The following is an 18,917-nucleotide window of genomic DNA, read 5'->3' on the forward strand; positions in this document are numbered from 1 at the left end:
CTATTGTTAAGTGTGCTAGACTTGATAGGCATTTTGAAGAAGCCATTAAAGTATGGATGATGATGGTTTAGGTCTGCAACAAGGTTAATGAACAATAGTACATTGAGCAAAGCCACAATACAAAAATCAATAAGATATTTTGAATTTATTTTAAACAAATGGGAATACACACATGCATTTAAACAATTAAAGCCATATAAATGGGGAAAATAAGTCCTGATCTGTCTTTGGTAGAAATATACATCTTTTTCTCATTCATTTACAAATCTACAATCTAAAAGTGTTGAGAAAACAGTCAGGACTGAGAAAACAGAAAAATAGAGTTAAGAATAAACTAGCAAAAACTGACCATTTTCAACATGTACAGAAATCTATTCATCAGATCATATAAACAACAACAACAACACAGTTTAAACAGTTCACGGACAAAGACGACATAGTAAAATAATTTTTTTCTCCTTATAAATATCAAAATAAATCCTCTCTATAAAACTATCATGCCTTGGTTAAATTTATTGCATAGAAATGTAGTGACAAATAACAGATTAAAAAAAAGTTCAAACCATTAACTTATTTCAAGTGCAATTACGATTTTAAGTAGATACAGACATGGACTTTTTTTTTTTGAAGACCTGAGAGGTCAAAGTGTGAAAATTGTCCTTGTCCTGAAATTACCATGGCACACACCATTAGCACAGGATAGAAACGGGAGCTTTTTAAGATGCGAGACGACATGGAATGTTTGCTGCGGATTTTTTGCCAGGCCCACGCAGTGCAAAAAGACTCAAATCACCTTTCATTAACTTATGAAAAAAATTAGAAACACATTGAAATGGCCAAAGCTGCTCACTTAAATATACATTGGATACAGTTTGTGGACAAACTTTAAAAAACCTTTGTGGTAACTCATGTGGTGCAACCAATATAGCATGTATGATACAGAAAAACAGAACGTGTCTCATCATTAGCCCTGTGTGAAGTGCCGTCCATTGTATCTCCCAGTTTGAGTTCTTCATAGTGTGATGGCTAACTTCTAACGCATGGACCGGATCAGTGTTTCACACCTGTTTCCTGCTCCCATCTTCAGTCCCCTTTTAGCTTAAGTTACAAGGGTTTCCTTCCCTTAAAGGAACAACATATACAATGTATTATCGTATTAAATATTGAATGCATATAATCTCTGTTTGCGTGAACAAACTCCTTTCTACACTATCTAGATATCACATCTGGAGATGTGGCCTCCAGAAGACGAGGCTTTGCAGGCTGTGAGGACTATCGGACAGAGTTCCTCAGGCTCCACAGACATGCTTAGCGTGAGCGAGTTCTTGTTGGAGATCATCATGCCATCCTGTTCTTCAGCCTCCATGTCCTCGCAGAAGCCACCGTTGTGCATCTGGCTGAGGACAGTGTCTTTATCATCCGCAGGGCTTCCTCTGCTACTAGAGCAGTCCATGGCCTCTGCTTCTCCTCCATCAGAGGGTACACGAGAAGACCAGTCCTCTGCCGCCCCCACTTCCTCCTCTTTGTTGGCTTGCGGCTTGAATGGAGGGATCTCTGTTACAGCGTACTTCTTAGCCCAGCTGCTGAGCGTCTTTTGGGGGTTTTCACCGCTGAGCTGTCCGGCCTCACTCCTGGACATGGTGTGAGATGAGAATAAGACTTCTGAGTGGGACAGCCAGGGAGAGACAGGGAGCGAACGACACTGCCGACCGGGCAGCTGCCAGGGCTCCGTCCAGGAGGTGGAGCAGTTGTTGCCAGAGGCACCAGTGCTGATGTTGGGTTGAGGCTGGTATGAGCTTTGACTGCCGTGAGGTGCGTGCAAATCAAACATGAGCGAGAAGACCGACTTGCTGGGCATGTCATAAAACTTGATCTTGCCACCTTTTAAGTCCTCTCTGGCACTGAAAGGGTTGACTTTCGGTAGCCCGTGCGTTAAGCCCCTAGGTCCTGGGTTGTAGTAAGGGTCCTGGACGTTCACTTTGCGGGGGGGTTTACGAGAGAAAATGTCGGACTGACTGCGGGAAAGCCAGATGTTGCGACGTGGACGGGGGGACTTGGGTGGGATCTTGTCGTCCTGAAAAGCAAGAGGATTTAACCTCTTTATACCCTTTTCACCTGGACCTAGAACAACAATAAGAGAGGTGAGACCACATTAGAGTGTTTCTATGATAACACTTTACAGTGAGATTCTATATGTTAACATTAGGCAGTGCATTAGGTAAAAATAATTGTTGTAAAAGTATTGTTCATTGTTAATAGTAATTTCTATGTATACTAATACATTTTAATATCTTAATTAACCTTCACAACCATACAAATGTTTGGGGACAGCAAGATTTTTTTTTTAATTTAAATTTTTTTTTTGTTGTTGTTTTTTAGAAGTTATTAATACTTTTCAGCAAGGATGCATTAAATTGACAGTAAAGACACTTTTATTTATTACAAAAGAATTTGCACTTCAAATAAATGCTATTCTTTTAAACTTGCTATTCAAAGAATCCTGAAATCAATACACCATCAATCCTTCTTCCAAAATGTGTTTTTGTCTTTCTCCGATTCACTATTTTAAGCCCGTTATAAGTGTTTATATTTAAGACCAAGCGGGATGCTTTTCGCATGAAATTGCGTACTTGTCACTCGCCCGTGGGTGTCTTGTTAAATCCGTAAATAGAGAAAAATTGCCCCGGATGTGGGAGTAGCATTGGTCGAGCATCACAACGAGAGAGAAAGGTTGACATGGAGCAGCTAAATCTCCCATTTAAAAAAGAAAAGAAAAAAAAGCTGAAATAAGGAGCTTCTGCCTTCAAAAAGAGAATGCGACAGAGCTCGTAATAAAATGTGAATCAACATTTGCTTGGCTTTTCAGAGAAGGCAAGAAGCGAAGCGGAGATGGCGTTTATTACTCAAAGGTGAGTAAGGTATTTTATTGAACAGATAAATTACCATATGTAGTTCTCTAACAGAGTTCATTGTAAAGCATTATCTATTGTGAAGGGCCATTTCATTATGGTTGTTGTAGCGCTGTGCTGGAATTTAAGGAAGTACCGTATCTATTAATGGGTATAGCTACAGTAACGTCTTCAGCTAGTCAGCATAAGATACTTTCTATCTAAACTGGCTGAATGTTTTCTGAGCAGTAGGATAGCCATATTCATCCGCACAATCACGTAAAGCCGAAGCAAAACAAAACAATATTCTCCTACAAAATGCTTTGTTTAACCACCAGAGGGCCACAATTTACATAGTATATCTTTAAGCAGCAAGACAGTTTTTCAACATTAATATCTAATAAAATAATAGCAAGAAATGTTTCTTGAGCACCAAATCAGCATACTAGAATAATTTCTGAATGATCATGTGACAAGACTGGAGTAATGGCTGCTGAGAATTCAGCTTTACCTTCACAGGAATAAATTACTTTAAAATATGTTTTAAAAAAAAGTTATTTTAAATTGCAATAATATTTCACAATATTACAGTTTTACTGTATTTTTGATCAAATAAATGCAACCTTAGTGAGCAAAAAAATAATAATACTTATTAAAATACCTTTCAAAAGTTTGGAGTCTGTAAGTTTGTGTATATTAATAAATGCTTTAAAAACAAGTGTTCATTGTTAGTTCATGATGATACCAAATGCATTAACTAATATACTGATATATATTGATTCTTGATATATATTATTTCTGCTAGTCACCAAACAGAACCCACACACACACACAAGCTTTAAGGGAATAATCTTGAACACTAGGGGGTGACAAAATCTGCAAAGCAAATAGCATGAATCAGGTTTAAAATATCAAAACTCAAAATACAGTGCACTGGAAAATAAGTACATGGAATACAAACTCTGCCTATATTCATTAAAACATTTAAGAAACAGAATACAGTGTTGGCAGTTTAAAGGTTTGAAAGGTAAGGATTTTTTTTTTATGCAAGTCAAAGCTGCATTTATTTGACCAAAAACTAGTGAAACAGTAATATTTTGAAATATTATTACAATTTTAAAATACAAATTTTGTATTTTAATATATTTAAAACTTTAATTTATCCCTGTGATGGCAAAGCTGAATTTTCAGAATCATTACTCCAGTCTTCAGTGTCACATGATCCTTCAAAAATCATTATAATATACTGATTTGCTGCTCAAGAAACATTTCTTATTATTGTCAATGTTGAAAACAGTGCTTAATATTTTTGTGGAAACAGTGATACATTTTTTTTCTTCAGGATTCTTCATGAATACAAAGTAAAAAGAAAAGCATTGATTTGAAATAGAAATCTTTTGTAACATTGTCTTTACTGTTAATGTTTATCAATGTAATGCTTCATTGCTGAATACAAGTATTCATTTCTTACTATAAATATAAATGTATATATAAATATATATCTATATCTGACTAGAATGGTAATCTATCTGAAACTTTCAATGAGCCTGTAATCTCTTCTAGCCACACACTGTTTTGTGAATTATTCCTTGTTTGTTCAGGATATGAACTAGCACTGGAAACTAGACTCTGAGATTGCAAAGCAAAGACAGAAAAAGAAAAAGCTGTGCATTGTAAGTAATTCCCATAAGGAAAGAACATCCAATCCATAAAGCTCATAGACAGACAATGTTACTGTCTCCAATCCTGTTCGTTTTCTAGTCTCCGTGTTCTTAGAACTCATTGGCCCTGCGATACTACATGGAAAGAGAGTGTTGGATAGTATGAGCAAAGCCTCAGCGGGCGACAGGATGTACTAGCCCTCTGTCAAAGCAACTCTCATCAAAGATGCATTCAAAGCACATCAAAGCTTTAAGTTTGGTGCCAGAAAGTGAATAAAATAATATGGAATGGACACCAGAAGTTCATGATCATATCGGCAATTTGCAGGTTAGTCAAATAAATATCAGTAGTGAAATAAATGCGTTTGCATGAATAAACACGCACCTTTAGGCATGTTTTTTTTCTCAACCTCTCCAGCAGTTAGAAGCATCCTCTCCCTCTCAGAGTCATCAGCTTTCAGCTGTATCTGGATTTCTTCCAACCTCTTTACTAAATCTGGGAATGAGGGCCTGAGCTTTGGATCCATCTGGGATATATGTGGAGGCAACAAGAACATAAAAAAGCATCAGCATCTAAATCTGGAGGAGCTCCATGTTCTCACTTCTAATATCAGATATTACAGTGGGGCAGTTTCATGTTGTAGTTGCTTGTCTGTTGATAAATTGATATGAAATATTATTACATTACGTACACTACCATTCTAAAGTTTTGGGTTGATAAAATGCTTTAATGTTTCAAACTAATTTTTTACTGACCCCAAACTTTTGAACAGTAGTTTACATGATAAAACTATAGGGAAAAAAAGAAAAGAAATAAAAATACAGTATGTGGTAAGAATATAGATCAATTATTTGGTGCACCCTAAAAAGAACTACCAATACATGAATGATTCTTTTAAAGAGAAACTCTCACATTGCAACAGTTGAAGGCGAGCTGAAGGAAGTCAGGGGGACAATCTCCAACCATGTGCTGGAAGGCATGGTAATCCAGGCCAAAGTTCTGCAAGGAGCACACGAGCGGGTGAATGTCATAAATACAAATAGTAAAAAAAATTATCTCCAAAACATTTATTGTAGAGGTTTATAACAGTGAATTACTGCTGCTGTGGACTCACTTCAGTGCGCGGCAAGTAGTCGGGATCAGCCTGTATCCTTGCAATGATCTCACACAAAATAATGCCATATGAAAATACATCAGCCTAGAAATGAATACAGAGAAACGATTATGTGTCCTGATAGATGCTGGCATGAAACAAGCTTTGTGATAGTTCTGAGTGCTGACTGCAGCCGAGAATCTAACCTTCTCGTTATACGGCTCGTCTCTTAACACTTCTGGAGCCATCCAAAATGGGGATCCCACCACAGACAGCTTCTCCCCCTCAAAACTGAACACACAGAATAGTGGTCTGGTCAAAACGCTGACATGTTAAAATGCTTTCACACATTATATAAATACAGACACTTAAGCACTTACAATGACTTCAATGGCACCTGTAAGTTCAGTTGAGAAAGCAATGCTTTGTGCTGGATTGAGAAGGGGTAACTAGTTGATCAACAACATGACTACAGAAAAAGCTTTGACTAGTTTCTAATTTTTCAATTATATGTTTAAAGATTCAATATTTTTAGCGGCAGTGCTTTAAATAGAACTTTAGCTGTCAGAACTGTCTTGCATGTTTATTGAGCATCCCAAAAAAAAGTGGTCATACTCCCTCACGTCATTTCAAACCCATAAGACTTTAGTTCATCTTTCGAAACACAAAGAAAGATTGCGCTTAAAACATATCTTCATTTAAGACATGATTGCGTTATAGGAATTAGATGATAATTTAGGCTTGACACATGAGAACAAACATCATTGGTTCTTGCTAAAGCGCAAACATGTTTATGCATTTTTGATGTTCTCTATGCATGTCCATTAATTTATGTTTATGTGAATAAATCTGAAATAAATGTGTTCATCATATAATGTGATCGTGTCTTTGTTGGTTGAGTAGACTTTCAATGAAGGAACAGAAACCTCTCAGGTTTCATTAAAATATCTTCGTTTCGAAGATGAATGTCTGATGAAATGACATTTGAAAAATTGATAACAGCTTTTTCATTTTTAGGTGAACTAACCCTTTAAGATGGTGCAAATTTTAAAAATGTAACCCTGAAACTGGTCTAATTATACAGAGCTTCCAGTTTAATCAAATAAAAGGGATTAATTGAATAGTTGTTCAGGCAACCAACCAACTATTCGATTTAAAAATATATATATACTAGTGGTGAGGAGGTCATGGGAAAGAAAGGGTCTTGAACCGCTTTGGTATTATTAGCTCTCTTTAAAGTTGGATTTGGACGGTATGTTCCTTCCAAATTAGATCCCCTGTCCGCATTGCTTGCGTCTCACCATTGCTTCCTTTCAGATTGCCATATTAATCATAGCAAAACAGAAGGATGCCCACTTTACTCTTTTATATGGGGTAAAAGCCATATTAATCATAGCTGCTGCTATAATTAGCATACAGGCAGCAGAGTGAAATTATCACGTGTGCATGTTTTACTCATTTTGTAGGTCCCCACGTTGCCTGTTACTCACTCATGACTGGGGATTTTCTCAGCAAGGCCAAAGTCTCCGACGATCGCAGTGTGGCCATTCTCGTCAGACTTGATCAAGCAGTTCTGAGAGAACATCAAAAGGAAAGAAACAGTAACTAGAAGATCATATTACTTCTCCCACAGGATACCTTACACTTGAGATTCAGTTAATTAGAATCACTTAAACAGAAAGTAATGATGTAGCTAGGAAGCCACAGGGGTGATTCCCACAGTGTATAATTATGGGAAGTCCCAGAAGATAACAACAGCTGGAGGTAGAGACAGCATGTCAGTGCATGCCACCAACAAGAGCACTGTGCATACGAAATTAAAAGCATCTGTTTCAGTGTTGACTGATATAGTCTTCTTGTTTATAAAGTAACAGCATTAAACCTACAGGACAAGTGTACCTTGAGTTCATCCAATAATTGCCTACCATCATGAGGCCAATAAAATTAAGCAATGTAATTACTATTTACAACATTACACTAACATTCACAAATATTTGGGGTCAGTAAGATTTTTTTTTTGTAGTCTTATTCAGCAAATATGCATTAAATTGATCAAAAGTGACAGCAAAGACGCTTATAATTCTATTTCAAATAAATGCTATTCTTTTTAACTTTCTATTCATAAAAGAATCCTGAAAAAAGCAACAATTGTTTTCAACACTGAAAATAAATGTTTCTTGAGCAGCAAATCAGCACGTTAGAATGATTTCTGAAGGATCAATGACTGCTAAAAATTCAGCTTAAAGCTACACGGTGTAAATTTTTAAGTTGATTCTTAGCAAAAAAACACTTTGTTCTTTCAAAATTATATGTGCTCATTCATATGTAATTACTTCCACCAACTAATCAAGTATTCTCATAAGCGTAGAATCTGCCATTCAGAATACATACGAGCGAGTCGCTCGAATGGCGGCAGCCATGTTGCGCCTCCATCTTGAAAATACATTAGCCAAAGAGGGACATACCTGGAAATTCAAGCTTCGCCTTTCACGCTTTTACACTCAGTGGCACCGTGACGAATGTGAGGGGGAGATTACTCGCGACTGCCGGCAGATCTCTGACTCTGCTCATGGAGAAAATTATGTAGCCTATGCTGTAAACATTGCTTTACACTATTAATCTCGTACAATATTCAGAATAACGATAGCACTGATGCTTTACTAAGATTAGCTTGCATTCGTTTGGGAACCTGATAGCTGATGTTAGCAATGAAATGGTACCAAAATAACGAAAACGTAAAACTATCATTTTACATACAGGTCATAACCTACATGTTAACTGACTAAATAACTAAATGCAATTTGTAACAGTTTTCTAAAGTAACCTCATCACTTGAAGGAACACTCATGGACGAAGTCAAACTGGAAGCCATGTTAATCTTGGAATAATACGGCCACTGTAGGAGTTAAAACGCCCTCGGAATGGGAGGGGCTAGAAAGTAATATTCAGTTGATAGTCATATACAATTTCACTGCTAGATGGGAGAAAATCTTACACAGTGTAGCTTTAAAGGAATAACTAAATGCAGCCTTGGTGAGCATAAGAGACTTTGACAAAATCTTACTGACCCCAAACTTTTGTATTGTAGTGCATTTATTGTGATGATTACCTTGGAGGTGAGATCTCTGTGAAAAATGCCCTTGGAGTGTAGGTAACTGAGGCCCATGGCGATCTCTAAGGCCAGCTTGACCCGTGTGGCCCAGCTCAGGTACTTATTGCTGTCCAGCAGCTGCTCCAAGTTTCCACCATTTATGTACTGAGAAAAGAGAAGATGCCACATGTGACAGACATCAGTTTCCATCTCTTTGACATCCTCAAATGGCCCATATTGTATTCATGAGGTTACATTAGTTAGAATGATGGGACAACAAAAATGCAATGCACAAGACTTTGAATCTGATAAAAAAAAAAAAAAAAAATCTGACATGTACAACAATAATGGGCAACAATTAAATCAAGCAACTTTAATATTTGCATAATGGGGATTATAATCATTTTGATGGTCACAGTACTTTGTGTTTACAATACAAAAGTGAATCCTATCAGCTTCCTGTGGGTAAAAGTATTCCATGCCAACTCTCCAGTGGAATGGTTTTTAAGTCACAAAAGCGTGCAAATTAGCAGAGCCCAGTAGAAGCCCTTTAAGTGCTTCTGTTTCACATAGTGAATTTGCATGAAAGCAACATCTAATAATTAGGCAATTATTCTGCAAGAGACGTATTAACTATTCTTTTGCATCTGTGAATGTTTTATGTGTGATTAACTTTAAAACAAGTCTTTGAGATATTAGTTAATGTGGTGCACATGCTACTCGCTAGGAGCCTGATGCATTCACCACAGGGCACTGATCTCAACTGTGTCCTAATTTTGGGCTGCCTGAAATGATCTGTGCTGACAGATAAAGGGCTCCATATTTAGCTAACAAAATTAGCCATGGATGACTAAACAGAGGAGACCTTAGTATGTGGTCAGTGCGGTGAGAGATCAACAGGCAGACAAGATGGCCGAGTCAAAATGACAGAACCTTCCAGTTTCCCCATTAAGCTTTGGTGCCGTGACCCGGCCAGGTTATCAATAGAACTGCACCTTAGCCCTTGAATAAAATGACCAAATGGGTTATGCTCTCGTAGTTTGAGGACTCATTCAAAGGCAAAAGTAAAATCTTGAGGTACAAGTCACTCTCTAGTCACGCTCTTAAAATTTGCTGTATACAGCATAACCTTGAGAGCAAGGTTTACAAAAAACACCAGCAAAACATCTAATTATCTGAATTCCCTAGAACTTCAAATTGACAAAATGAGCACTTAGCCCCGTCCCAAATGGCACACTCAGCCCACACGGTCCTCAGATGAGTGAACACTTTTGTACATGGAATGTTGGCAACAAAACATATAAAGGGCATATCAAGCACAATTCGCAGGCAGCAGTAATTTATTCTGCAAGCTAAAGTGTCTGATAATAGGTTACTGAGACAAAGCAAATAGTATTTAGCTTGTCATGATCTCAACAAGATGCCACTCATGAGACAATCTGGTCTATGTAAAGCATCACAGCTTTTATTAAGTTACTAAGACTGGATTCTTTATCTTGTGTGTGTACATGCTTTTAAAGTCCCCCTGTGGTGACAATGTCTATGTAGTGTTTTAAATATGCTTTAAGACAAACCCTGTACAAATTCAAATAAATAAATTCAAATTCATAAATCAACACCATTGCACCAGTATTTTTTGAGACGTCTTTGGTTCACTGCAGTTTGAAATCGCTGGTGTTTCTGACGTTACAAATTACCTTGTAACCAATCACGTCAATGTGTGATCGTCAACAAGTGAATCTCTGAGCTGGTGTGAGAGAGTGGAGGCGGGGATAATTTGCATATTAATGGAATTTCGTATATTTAATGAGGCAAGGGTGTAGGGTTACATTCAAGCTATTTTAAGGCATGAAGAATTTTTTCAAGGAACAAAAACGTTTAAATATGTCATTTTGGTGATCAAAGATAAAAGTATTGACTGCAGGGGGACTTTAAACATTTTTTAAAAACACTCACATACATACACATACTTTTTAAAAAAAATAAGAAATCTGAAACAAACGCTCTTCTTTCCAACTTTTTATTCATCAAAAAAATCTTGACAAAAAATTATCCACATTGATGATAACAAGAAATGTTTCGAGCGCCAAATCTACATAGAATGATTTATGAAGGATCATGTGACACTGAAGACCGGAGTAAAGGCTGCTGAAAATTCTTGAAATTTTAACATTAAAATTTTAAACTTAAATTACCTTTTAAACTATTAAAACAGTTATTTGAAATTGTAATAATATTACACAATATTGTTGCATTTTTTATCAAATAAATGCAGTTGTGGTGAGCATAAGGAAAAGTGAAATAAGGAGGGAAGTTGTTCGTTGTTTTAGGAACAACATAAATTGACATACAGTCTTGGATATCCTGGGCTAAATATAAAGGCCCACTCTTTAGCTATTTGGGCATGTCTATTTTCGCTCCGTTTACTTCAATGAGCAGACGGTTAGCCAAACCACAACATGTGCAGAACTTGTACTACTTACTGGGAGACGCACTGTATAAAATACAAATAGTAAGTATCTAATAAAAATCAGTTTTTTGGGGCTTTTTTTCAGTTTTGTGTTTGCATGTATGAAGACCTGCACATTTGTACATGGCACACAGTTAGCCAAGCCAAATCACGCCATGCGGCTAGCTGTCCCCATCTAATCCCATTTCTCACTCTTCTTACAGACCTGACCTCATGCCCAACATCTATCCTGAACCCAGGTCAGGAAATCTTTCCTCTGGAAGTGCCCTACTTCTGCTGTTTGTTGGCTTCATCTCTCAAAGGGTTAAAACTAATCCTACATCACACCATTTGATCAGTGTTGACTATCCGACCTACTGCCAGACAGATTAAACTGAACAAAAAGGAACAGTCCAGTTTAGGTCTAAAGCTGAGGTACTCCAGGTGATTGATGTGCATGCCTAAATAGAGCAAATCCTCTTGGTGAAACCGTAACCTTGAGTGGGTTGGGTGCTGATGCAGGCTACAACAGAGGATGAAAACCTTCCTGCGGGGCAGATTTCAGAACTGTTGAGTGATGAGAGAGCTCATTTAATACACTGTCAAATCACTCAGCGTCCTTTAAATGAAGTGTATTTATGGGGGGAAAAATGACTGGGAAATCTTAATAGCATGAGCAACATAAGGCCCCAGTGGCTTTGAAAAATAGCAGAATCCCTCAGCAGGCCAGTGATTACCACTGCACTTATACCCTTTTCTGTCAACATGCATCAAAAAAGCAGAGCAAAGGTCACAGGGCTACAGCAAGAACAAGGGACCTGCAATAGTTTAGACTATAATGGAAATACTAATGTATCATCATGTCACATACATATATATATATATATATAGTATGAACTACAGTATAAACAATCTTTGTTTTTTTTTTAAAACAAACAAGATTTTACTCATCTTGACTATGAGTCTTCAGTTTTCCTAAAGGTGCAAATCGGTGAGTTGATAGCCAATCGATTCATTTTTATTTAAAAGGCTATTTTTGTACATTAAAAACTACTCGATGGTGATTGATTCTTTTTGACTTTTTGAAATGCATTTTCATTATTCTTAAAAGACTTCCTCTAATGCAGTGGCTCTCAACCATGGGCTAACTTTTTTTTCTTATGAAGAACCAGGTTTTCCATTGTCTTGTACAAGTTAGCCTAATTTCAAAAGTGTGATTTCTCACACTTTTTATTAATAAATAATTTTCACACTATTATTAATTTATCAATAAAATAACTGAATGGGCATTTTTATATTGAATAAATTTTCCTAGCTATGCCAAGCTCTGAAATAATTAATCGGGTAAAAAAAACTTTTTTTTCTTTTTCTTCTTCATCTCCAGACTTCATCTTTTTTTCCCCCATTCCACAGCCTGCATCACACGTTTTTCAAAGCAAAAAAAACGCTTTGTGTGAACCGGCCCATATGCAGTCTTTCGATAGAACATTTGGCTCAATGCCTGCAATTTAATCTTTGTTTTTATAAAAACAAAGCTTTCATTTAACCTTCATAAAAGGCCATTGCTTTGCTAAAAACCCCACTCACCCACCAACTAAATCAACTGGTTCAAGTTGGAGGATAATGATTTATGCACATTGTACAAATATGTACCCTTCTTACCTGTGTAATCAATATTTTGCACTGCAGCATTCATACAGGCATAAAACACTCACACAGTTTGAGATGGAAAAAATACATCATGCCTTAAGGGATTGCCAGTGGGCTCTCTAATAGAATACTTCCCCTCGGGCCACTGCAAACAAAGAGTAAACTGTTCAATGTCATAGTGAGTCATTTGATTCACAGGGGGAAATGCCACCAATTTAGGAATCAAGGTACACTGCAAACACTTAAGCCGGATGCACACTGCGATTCTGGCCACGATTTTGCAAATCCTAAAAGATTCTTCTGATCCTTGGCTAAAATATGAAGTCACTGATTGTTAGTTTGACATGTTCACCGACAGCCGATTAATGACCGTTGCGATAAAATTTTACCTCCGACGAAATTCTGGCAGTGTCAGAAGATTTGACTCACAGTCCTGCACTGTGACTTCTACGACAACTGCCAAATTGTCTTTGTTTTTCAAGACAAGCCATGACCAAAATTAATGTTAGAGATTTCTTTGTAGCCTCCATTTCAATGCCGTGTGTAATGCAGCTCACTGTCACCGAAAGTGTCATTGATTGATGATGTAAAACTCTGGACAAGCTCTTGCGTGCGTGCGTTTTTAACGTGTCTTGACAGATATTAAAGGGTCATATGATGGTTCTAAAAAGAACATTATTTTGTGTATTTGGTTTAATGCAATGTCTTTATGTGGTTTTAGGTTAAAAAAAAAAGTCATTATTTCACACATACCGTACATTATTGTTGCTCTTCTATGACCCGCCTTTCTGAAATGCATCGATTTTTACAAAACTCATCGTTCTGAAAAGCGTGGTGTGCTCTGATTGGCCAGCGATCCAGTGCATTGTGATTGGCCCGAATACCTTACGCGTGTGACCGAAATGTCACGCCCCTTACCATATTTGGAACATCAGCTCCCAAAGCAATAATGACAGGTGATAATGTCGGTACTACCTTATCAATTCGAGCCCAAATCTGTTCCGGAAAATGCAGATGACCAAGCTGATTGATCAACTTTGCCAGCGTGACTGGACCAGAACTTGTCAGATTGGTAAGGTTTTATTTCATTGGGGACATAATTACTGATTATAGTATACTGTCTTTTTACGTGTCGTGCCGCGCTACGGGGGTGAGAACACGTAAACATAAAACCATGTCTGCATTTGTGATCGTAGAAATTACATACAAGCACTACTCTATACTGTTCAAAACTTGCGTTTGAATAGTCAGTAGCAAATTCTTAAAATATGAAAATATACTTAAAGGCTGTGTCTGTGAGTCAGAAGTACTAGACCCTACTTGCAAAGATGGAATTGCCCCACTTTTTAGAATCAGCCTTCGTGCACAGCCGGCCTTGTACTCTCCCAGGTTCTGATAACAGTCTTCCGAAAAATGCGCAACACACAGTTGAATATTTTTGTTGTAATGTTCTGGAACAGTGTTGTAAATAAAGCTTAACCACTGTTTTTCTAATTGTGTCCTCTTTTGGAAGGCCAAACAAAGTAGTTTGGCTTTCGCAAGGAAAAACAGCGTCTCCACAAGATGTCGGCGCTGGCGGGAACAATAATACAGCGAGAATAAAAGTTCTGCCTTCTTTCTTTGTGTATACATTTGGGCTGTGTCATGAAACTCTGCCCCCAAATACTGACATAGATTTGTGGGGACGTGTTTGAACGAAGCGTTTTAAGAAGGCTTGACTGAGCCTTAACTTTTACAAAGAATATGTCTTTGCGTTTGAGACTTTGAGCTTTGTAACTCTGCAGATCTTATACATGCACAAACAGCTACATAACACACTAAAGCACAAGGAAAACGAAATCGCATCATATGACCCATTCAATGACAACTGAGATCTTACAGTGTGAAATGGCAACACAGCGATTATCATGTTCGTACAGTCTGACAAGAAATAATCGTAAAAAGGACTATTATAAATCGCAGTGTGCACCCGGCTTTAGACCAACTTTTTCCAGTATTATTCAAGAACAAATTCAATACAGCGCTATTGGTACAAAAGGCTATGTTTTAAACGTCATTTTGTTGCAGTGCCATCAATGTGATAAAGTAGTCTTGTTTTACGTACTACCCATTAGGGCTAGGCGATATACCAGTAGACACAATTAAAGGCAGAAATTTGTCAACCGGTATTGGATTTTGGACTATTGTCTATATTACGGTTAAGCTCACATGACGTTGCTATGCTGCATGGTCACAAAAACGTATCATTTGAATGTGTTTTTAAGCATTGCGGTGAAGAGCAATAAGCAGCGAAAGAGAACTGCCTTAGAGACTGTTTCTGAGCGCTGTCTGAGAGACGTGTGCACATGAAGCCACAGTGCAGAGAGCGTGAGAGTTGTTTTTGCCACGAATTCGGCTCGAATGGGCAAATACACATACTTGTGCATCAAAATGCCCATCTTTACAAGTATCCTCATAAACAGAGTCATTTATGTCTTAAGTGAAAGTAAACAGTTGAGAAAGAAAACACACGTGTAACAATATATTGGATCCGTGCATTCACTCGTAAAGTGACGGCAGCCTAATAAACCTGCTGCTGTCTCATCAATGTTAGTCAAACTGCTCTTGACTGAATCACTTTTGTAACCTTAAAAAAAATAAATGTATATTTACACAGTGAAGACAATGCAGTGTTTTTTTATACATTTGATTACTTCATAAAATGTATGTAGTATTTCTTATTTGTAGTGCTTGAAGTTTTTTCAGGTAGGCCCATTTCATTAGTCTGTTCTATTGTAGTTTGTTTTCCTATTGCTTGTAATTAGTTTCCTTGTTATTTTCTCACTGACTATTAACTTGTCTTCAGTAAGCTTGTTTTGTTTTACTTGTCTTCAGTAAGCTTGTTTTTTTTAAAACTTTTTTAACAGGCCAGTATTAGTTTGTGATATTGAAACTGATGACAATAATTATTTCAATTGTATCAAATTTTTTAATTCTAAAAAAACATACTTAACCTGTTAACCGTTGCCAGAGCGCGGACGCACTGAAGCGGTTTTATTTATATATAGTTCAAAGTTACTATCAGATTTAATGTTATACCTTGACAAACTATACATCATTAAAAAGATATAAGACTCAAGTTTCAGAATTTGACCACTATTGTATTCTGAGAAACTTATAGCGACAGTTATTTCTTAATTTGTTTCAGGAGTTATGAAATGAAAAAATTAGTCGATACCTTTGATATGAATTATGCGCGTCAGCCGCTTTCATTCATAAAAAAACTCCCGTGCCGTCGTCATGACAGCGATACACAAAACAACGTGCCTCAGGGCTTTAGCTCAAAAATGTGCAGATTTGGAGAAATATTGATATATTCTCATAGGTTTACATCAGATTTCTATAGACAGGAATAATATTTATTGAATTTATACCCAAATGCGTCGATGTAATCATTATGAGCGTTTGCATAACTCTGATACTGTGTTTTCAATTCATACCAATAGCCTGAGGGCGCCCTCGCCGCCCTGTGCACAGTATTAGAACATGAAGAAGTGCCATAATCATGTGACAATCCAGGAAGCCTCGAACACACACAAAGCTAACAAAAGATCGCGCTGTAACTATGGCTGTAACATGCAGTTTTGAAGACAATAAACATGTTTGCTATGATATTTGAGTTACCTGTGTTTTTCAATCCATGCCAGGTATTTCCATAATAATAGATTATATTTATAATGTAATGCTAATCTATATAGAATCGTTGTGCAGAACACTATCCAATAGTATATTTTCTGTCTGATTTTTTATCTGAAGCCAAATTAGATCACAAAAAATTATTTAAAATACTCGATTTGCTTTATAAAGTAAGTTTATAAGCACAAACATGGTTTTAATCTCATAAATTGTCGTGTATTGATGGTGTGCTAAGCTAACATGCTAGCTAGCCCTAGGTGCACCTGCCACCTAGAAGTTATATTTTTATTATTTTTTGAATGCTTACTGAAATGTTTCTTTATTCAAGAAATGCATTTGATACAGTTTAAAATGTAAGGGTGAACTTTAAGAAAAGAAATTAGTGACTGAAACCCTATGAATAGCCTGTGAATAGCCAGTCGTTAGTAACTATAATGCAGACAAAAGAAATGCATATTTAGAGCCATAACCGGGCTGGAGAGGTGTGAATGTGTGCAGGGGGAGACTGAGACTGAATGGGGCTCGTTTGCACCACAAAACAATAAAGACAATATACTGGATAGATGGTTAGAAGATGACAATAAACATCAGTAGCATTTTAGCGTCAAATCAAAATAAAGTCACATGACATGGTCTTGAAAAACATTTCACTAAATACAGAGTTTTGGACTTATTATCTTAAGATTTTAAACATAAAACGTTTAGACATGTGGCATTAGCTGTAGTGCATTTCTAGATTGCTCCAGTGCCAACTTCAATTTTTTTTTCATGAGGATGTTTCATAAAAAATAATTTCTAATAACTTTACAAAACTTTGAAGCTATTTATAACAATTTTTGTCATTATGACAATAATTAATTCTACATTTACAATAAACTGCCATGTGTCAGCTTTCAAATGAGATCATACTTGTGCTTTTAGTACAAAGGGTTCATGAACTGTATCTGTTTCAGTTTGGGTATGTCATTTCTTGGGATTTTTCAAAAGTGGGGTTACAGCTTAACAGGTTAAAGCAAAACTATATAAACTATATTGTGATATATAGTTATCGTGAAATAAGATGACTCATATCGTGACAGGATTCTGTTCATATCACCCACCCCTATTGCCCATGATGAAGGGTCAATTGAAGAGATGTGTGGTGAATGAAAGCTCTGAGTCTGAGCTGATGTCACTTACCTCTGTGAGAGCATGAAGCTGACCTTCCTGAACACACACCCCCATGAATCTACAACATCACAAAAACAAAAAGAGAGGTTGATGTTAGATGCTCTAAAGCAGTAGAAGTTACAAGTTTGAAGAGATTTTTCAAGGATGCCAAAAAACCCTCCATAATTATATATTTTTTTTAAATCAATGCACAATGGAATAAGCACTAATTCAGCAATATCATTAGAAAAGCTGTTGTCATCTATGCCAATGCTGACTTTCTCTGAGGCTACTGTTAAATAGACTTATTTATGTTCATCTCTAGTGTCAAAAATGGCTTTTACAAATGACACCACTCAGACAGGTTTATGGCACTGTACATCAACACTAGCTATAAAATGTGAGACAGTCAGACAACATATGTATGAATGTGTCAATGCAGTAACATCTCTGTATCTCTGCCACTTACGCTACCGCTCGAAAGTTTGTGGTCAGAAAGGTTTTTTTTTTCCTCGAAAGTAATAAATACTTTTATTCAGCAAGGATGCATCAAATTGATCAAAAGTGACAGTAAAGAAAGACATTTATAATGCTACAATTCACAACATTTACGTTTAATTGTATTTTTAATCAATCAAATGCAGCCTTGGTGAGTATAAGAGACTTCTTTCAAAAACATGAACAAAAATCTTGCAGACCCCAAACTTTTGAATGGTAGTGTCTGAATGCGTAAAGACTATCTCTAAGTAATATCTCGGTCACTTGTGTTGTCTGATGCGAGGCGTCACAAAATGTCACAAAAGGCCATTAGCAGAAGCAAAATGTTCAGAAAGTCATCAATTGCAAAAATGACAGTGCGAAAAGTCAGAGATCACATTTGAAAAAAACAGACCAGATAAATGTCTAGTGTGGGACCTACATAATATAGACATGCAGTACCTTTTCACTAATGTGTTCTCAGCCATGACACAACGTATCTATGTCTCTGAATGGCCACCTCACACGAGTCATTACACAGGATACAAATTTGTCTGTTTTCAAAGTTATGGCCCCATAAACCCCAGGCCTGGCTTTTATTGCGGGTCTGTGTTGGGATTTCTTCAACAAAGATCCCCTCAGCCTTCTCCTGTCTGCGCTACAGTCCCTCCACCCCCATTCACTAAGACGTAACAATGGCGTGATTGTAAACCACACACAGACCCCCTCTCTCTCTCTCATCCACCTACAAACTCACATTCTGCTTTACAAACTAGACAAGCA

The 18,917-nt window shown here is 37.0% G+C and overlaps 1 protein-coding gene across 3 annotated transcripts in view; it reads right to left on the minus strand.

Moving 5' to 3' along the window:
- Nucleotides 1-126: 126 nt before the first annotated feature.
- The window catches only part of tesk2 (testis associated actin remodelling kinase 2), a 29,371-nt gene continuing 10,580 nt past the window's right edge, over nt 127-18,917 (minus strand). For all 3 annotated transcript variants that reach the window (XM_084120026.1, XM_084120025.1, XM_084120027.1), the window contains 8 exons: nt 17,688-17,736; nt 8,753-8,899; nt 7,134-7,216; nt 5,850-5,934; nt 5,665-5,748; nt 5,463-5,549; nt 4,935-5,076; nt 127-2,121 (listed from right to left, as the gene is read on the minus strand). In XM_084120026.1, the coding sequence (XP_083976152.1) occupies nt 1,214-2,121; nt 4,935-5,076; nt 5,463-5,549; nt 5,665-5,748; nt 5,850-5,934; nt 7,134-7,216; nt 8,753-8,899; nt 17,688-17,736 (1,585 nt within the window). In that variant the 3' untranslated portion in view covers nt 127-1,213. The remainder of the gene's footprint in view (nt 2,122-4,934; nt 5,077-5,462; nt 5,550-5,664; nt 5,749-5,849; nt 5,935-7,133; nt 7,217-8,752; nt 8,900-17,687; nt 17,737-18,917) is intronic.

The sequence above is a fragment of the Abramis brama genome, assembly GCF_963993115.1.
Source record: "Abramis brama genome assembly, chromosome: 7".
Classification (NCBI taxonomy): domain Eukaryota; kingdom Metazoa; phylum Chordata; class Actinopteri; order Cypriniformes; family Leuciscidae; genus Abramis; species Abramis brama.